The sequence below is a fragment of the Globicephala melas genome, chromosome 7 (assembly GCF_963455315.2).
Source record: "Globicephala melas chromosome 7, mGloMel1.2, whole genome shotgun sequence".
Taxonomy (NCBI): Eukaryota; Metazoa; Chordata; class Mammalia; order Artiodactyla; family Delphinidae; genus Globicephala; species Globicephala melas.
The window spans coordinates 93319239-93325238 of NC_083320.1; the positions used below are offsets into that span (position 1 = coordinate 93319239).

General features: G+C 36.2%; 1 protein-coding gene across 7 annotated transcripts in view; it reads right to left on the reverse strand.

Annotated features, from left to right (window-relative positions):
• Window positions 1-2639, reverse strand: part of R3HDM1 (R3H domain containing 1) — a 118931-nt gene extending 116292 nt beyond the window's left edge. For all 7 annotated transcript variants that reach the window (XM_060302498.2, XM_060302496.2, XM_060302493.2 and 4 more), the window contains exons 1-2: window positions 2500-2639; window positions 850-1060 (exon numbers count right to left, since the gene is read on the reverse strand). In XM_060302498.2, coding sequence (XP_060158481.1) covers window positions 850-1020 — 171 coding nt within the window. In that variant the 5' untranslated portion in view covers window positions 1021-1060; window positions 2500-2639. The remainder of the gene's footprint in view (window positions 1-849; window positions 1061-2499) is intronic.
• Window positions 2640-6000: the final 3361 nt, after the last annotated feature.

Below are 6000 nucleotides of genomic sequence, written 5' to 3' on the forward strand. Positions count from 1 at the left end.
TCCCAGTTCCAGCTGAACCTACATTCCAGCCATTCCCACCAAGGGGCCAGATATGTGAGTGAAAGAGTTGTGGACCTTCCAGGCCAGCCCACCTGCCATTTAAATATCAGTGAGGGATCTCTTTTGACGCCTTGTATGAGAGAAGATTCACTCAGCCAAGCCCTTGTGCCAAACCCTGACTCACAAATCATGAGATATTAAAAACAAAATGTTGTTTTAAAATTGTGAGCTTTGTTTTGTGATCAGCTGTTGTATAGCAATAGATAACAGGAACACTGAGAAGTGAACACTGTGAGTACTACTTGAAACAATTTTTATCTATCTTGAATCTGTGGACCAACTCATCAATTTCTATCTATGCCTAGAATTAAAAGCCTTCTGAGGGGTTAGTTCTAAGTCATCATACATGTGTAGCATCAAAAGCCTCAAGTGACCTTTTCTTCCCCACCAACCTCTTTTCTCAGTCATAGTTGATCAATTGCTTCCCCTAGGGTTGTTTTTGCCAATACAACTCCTGCAGTTTCAATCTCTCTAATTCTAATCTCCTCTAATCTTAGGTTATTTTCGACTCTCACAACACGGATAGGCGCAGAATGGAAGGAAAAAGTATAAAGCCACTAAAAAAACATATTGGCCACATACAAATAAAAAGAAATATATTACATGATACAAGCAAATCAAAGAGCTAGACTCAACAAGCTAATCCAGATGACTCCAAAAAACAGCTGGTAGGCGTGTCGCAAAAGGTCAACTTACCCTTTTACAATTCTGAAAGTGAGTTTTGTATGAAAAGTATAATTATATATAGAATATTTAATATTTGTAGCCAGGGGAAAAAATCCTGTTTACCTGCAAATCAATATTGTTGTCAATGCAACGTTCATTCTTCTCTGCCAAAATCTTCCCATAGTTTTCAGATTTGATAAGATTTTCAACTCCGGTTGTATCTTTCACTTCTGCCTCCAAATCCTTCATTGTTTCAGTATCATTTTTTACAGTAACAGTATCAGACATCCTCATTAGCAAAGGTTATTTTAGAATTCTACAGGGAACTTGAAGCCTTAGCAAGCAAGAAAAAAAAATTAATTCAGTTTGAAATATTTCTTACATTGAGTTAGTGCACAACATTGACTAAATGCCTTCTATGTTCCAGGAATAATGTAAAATATACATGGATAGAAGCAAAATTCCTGCTTCTAAGGAACTGTAAAATACAGTTTAGTGGCAGACATATTCAAAAATAAAAAATCATAAAACAATGAGATAAGGGCTATAATAAGGTTATGAGGTGATTTTGATGCGCACACCACTTGTGAAAATTCCCAAGAAACATTAAGGAATAAGCCCTATTGAGATGTAAGGTAATGGCTGGAGAATTATAAATGCATATTTAGATGACATCAGAAATCTTTTTCTCTGAAGGGATATTATAAGTATTACCCTGTGAAAAAAAATTTTCCTGTCATAGCTTTCATCTAGATTTCTGAAATTTCTAATTTGTTACATTAACCTGCAATTCCAAAAGGAAATAACTTAAAAAATAGACAGTAACATTCTATACAAAACACAGTTGTGAATCTTCACTAATAACTGTTCAGCGTTATGAATCAAGCATTGAAAACTCTCCTGACTCATGTGATTCAGGGCCAAACAACACATATGGGCTCTATAGATCAGATATATAAGATGCCAATATATTTCATATCTTTAGTGAGTTTAAGACAACAATGGGGACTTTACACTGAATATCAAATAGGAATGTATCAGATAAAGCTGTCATTTTAGGACATGTGAGAAATGTGAACCTGAACAGCAGAACTTGATGTAAACCACTCCGTTTTTTCTAACCTTATTGAGATATAATTCGTATATAACAATGTGTAAGCCTAAGGAGTACAACGTGATGATCTGATACACTTATATACTGTGAAATGATTAACATAATCCATCACACCACATAATTAAATTTTTGTGTGTGTGGTGAGGACAAAGACAACTTATTTCAAAATGCATCCAAAAAATGTAGATGAATTGATGGAGAGGTAGAGGGATGGATATAGATGGACAGATGCAGGTTAAAGCAAGTAAGATAAAATGTTAACGATAGAATGCAGGGGTGGTTAAATGGCTGTTCACTGTAAAATTCTTTCAACTTCTCCGTATTTCTGAAAATTTCTTAATAAAATCTAGAAGGGGGTGAAGAAAACAGTAGAACTTGTCTTTCCTATATAGAAAATTCAAGAGTTCCTTTCCTGAAAGAATGTTTTGCAACTAAGTATCTAAACAGATTTCAGGAATCCATAAATACATCTGAAAAGCTTAAAAAAAAAAAAAGTCTTCCTTAATTATATCCACACCAAAGTTAAGTGGTTCATTCTCAAAACAGTAAGGTGACTAAGGCGGGAGGGGGTACTTAAAGTACTCTGGCTCCTTGCTTTTTGTATATAAGATTTTGAAAGAAAAAGTGAGATGTTTTTCTCAAGTGACAAGACAGGTTACCTGATGTGTTCTATGGATTTGGGATTGTGGTGTCCCACAAAAATAAAATAAAATAATCCAAGGTTCTTTCTCACAGTTGTCAACCAGGATGTCAATTGTCTTGACCAATTTGGAATCTGGCAGGAGGAGTCCCATGTCCTTGTCACCACTGTAGATTCCTGGACTGAAATGGACTGTCTTGGATCAAATATATCATTCCTTTCAGTGGCCTAAAATTCAAACAAAAGAAAACATTATAACAAAATAGCCGAGGGAAATGAAACACTACACAGTAAATTGGAAATGAAAAATATTACTGCTGGTGACTTTATTATTTTCTTGTCCTAAACAAGAGCCAGAACACTTAATTACAACCAATTCTGACATGCATTGGTTTTGTGAGCCTGGGTAAACCATGAGGCCACCTAGAGAGTTTTGCAGTAAAAGCAGAAGGAAGAAGAAAGCAAGGGAATGTATTAAGAACCAAGTATGTGGTCTGTGTTGTAAGGGAGATATAATTTTCGTTTTAAAAGGTTTTCCCAAGATCAGAACCAGGAACACTTGCCTCCAAGAACTATGATTTTTAGAGTTTCTTCCAGAGCTACAACTCTATGGACTTAAGACAGTAATTCTGAAAACTAATCACATTCCAGGTTTTTAAAAGTCCAAAAGAACAAAATCTATGATAAGCCATTTAACATTTTCAAAGAAACGCACATTGCCTATAAAGGGTGGCGTGACTATTTATAAAGACATCTGAAAGACTAAAGCCAAAATTCTCTCAGTGTCATCTGTTTTGAAAGTTAGTTTCATTTAAAACTTTTCTGGTGCAAGTGACTACATCACAGCAAAAAAACACTCTAAAAATCCTATATAGCTCTTCCATCTTCCTTTGACAATTTTGGTGTCAATGAACACAACAGCACAATTTTAAGGTGAAACAACTGAGCAGAATGAGGTCCAAGTATCAAGAGATAAAATACTAATACTGCTGAGCATGCATCACAGAAGAATTCACATCTTATACTAACTCTTCAAAAAACAATTTTGAAATGGAATTATTTAGAACCCTGATACAGATACACATTAGTTTTCACATCTCAATGTCACTCTGTTTGACTACAGGATAACAGAAAAGGAGGTATCATAAACAAATGTCAAAACTGTTTTTAACTGACATTGTCATCTCAACATGACCAAGGTTCTGGGCCACTAAATCAAATGGCTAGGCTTAAAAAAAAAAAAGTCCACCCAAAACAAACCAAAAAATACTTAAATATAATTTTTGTCATTAAAAAATTTTTCTCTCATAAAATGGTAGACACAAGATGGCAGCACTCACTAAGCAGCCAAATTCTTTGTGTTCCTGCACACTTGGGATTTAATCATGAATCCTTTAAAATCGAAATTCTAAAGAAGCATGGTTGTATCCATTTAAGAAATGAATAAGGCATCACTAAGGTAATAGCTGCAAGGGGTAATGAGGGAGAGGCACAATGTGAAAAGGTGAACGTATCAGAAGATCCTCTGAGGACCTGTGCAACCTTAGGGATCACCGAGTCCAATCATATAATTTACCATGCAAGTTATTAGCGCCCAGGAGTATAATAAAATGACTTGTCCAAAGTCATACAACCAATCTGTAAGACCAATACTTGCTAATAAGCCACACCACTTGACCACAGATTAATGAATGCTGCTGAACCAAATGGCCAGTTATTGCCTGGGAAGGAGACAACTGGTATAATAGAAAGATCAAATGCATTAGCCTTAGACCTGAGTTTAAATCCCAGCGCTGCCAGTTAACGACCTCGGTAAACTGCTTAATCTCTCTGAGTCACAATTTTCTAAACTGTAAAGTGGGGAAAATATACTTAGCTGATAAACTGTTAGAAGAACTGAATGGTTTAAATGTAAAGCACTCGCCACAGCCTCTCTTACACAGTGGGCGCTCCAAAAATGTTAGCTTCCTTCCATGGCTAGAACCGCCCTAGGGCAACAACTGGCTGAGGCTTAGTCCGCTGTGTCCTGGCAACACCCTGCATGATGGGAGACTGACAGCAGGCCCACCACAGGTGCGCAGGGGCTTTGCACACCTCAGGCCTCCTCGTGCATGTACCCTACAAAGCTCAGCAGAGGAGAAGGACGAGCGTTTGTGTGGATGCGCTAAGTTACGGGAGGAAGTGCAACAGCCTCAAGGGGCTCTCACTAGCGCCTTCTCATTTAACGTCCAAAATTCACATAAGCTTTGCATTCTTCTCATGAATATTAATGTCTTTGTCTTAAATACAAATGTTTTCCTCTCTAAATCTTTAAGCAAAAGAGGTATTCCAGCTTTCTGGTCTTCGCTAAAACAAAATCCCTTTTATCTTGGCACAAGGCCTACACTTTTACAGTTACCTGAGGCTGTGTGGACGTGTAGGCGTCAAGTACATAAAGGCACAGACACATCATATTACATCTCTGCCACAACACTTAGGAGTGAATTAAATGCATCCTAATGTAATAAATAGTTATATAGTAAGTCAAAGTGATTAAGGAACTTAAATGAATCTGGTAGGTTTCTACAATAGAAAGACAACTTAAGAGAAAAAAAAAGTTGGCATTTATTAAGTGCATACATTTGAGTACCTACAGTTAGTGATATTTAAAAACTGAGTTTCTCAGACTCTGTTTCAACCTAAAAGAGATGGATATATGTGCTCAAAATTCATACTCAACTTTGAAAAAACGTTCTTCCATTCGGTAACATGTTACTTATTAGGGACATACCAAAGATTTGATTACATACAACTTCTGTGCTACCAGGTAGCCAACAAAAGAGAAATGCCACATGTATGTATGTAGACATAATAAAATCTTCAGAACCTTAGGCACAAAAAGGTTGGCACCCCCTCAGCACCATAAGCAAAAGGGAATTAAAGGGAAAACTAAAGATTATAACCTAAAAAAAGCAAAACTATAAAAGTACAGAAAATATAGGAAATGTTTTAAAATTACTGGGTGAAAGAGTCCTTCCCAAACATGATGTAAAAATCTAGAAGCTATCAACGAAAAATAGTAACAAAACTTACAATGACGTTTTAATATATTTCTGTACAACAAAAATATAACAGAGATTAAAAGGCAAATGATGTAATAAAAAATATTCCCAACACAGAAGTGCCAAAATCTGTAAAGTAAACAAGGTCTTAAAATCAAAGAGAAAAGGAGAGAGAAATGGGAACTGCAATTTACAAAAGAAACACAAATAACTACCACCCAAACTACTCATAAATAGCTCACCATGTGCAGGTACTGTTCTAATACCTAATTTAAAGCTCACAATAATTCTAGAAAGTAGGTTCTATTAATATCCCTGTCTTACACATTAGGAAACTAAAGCATGGAGAAGTTGATTCGTCCAAGTTCAAATAAGTCACATAGCTGGTAAGAGTGGGATATGAAGCAGGATATGAACTGGGGCAGACAGGTGCTCCACTGTCAGCTGTAAGTGGAGCACCACTGTAAGCTCTTACCCAC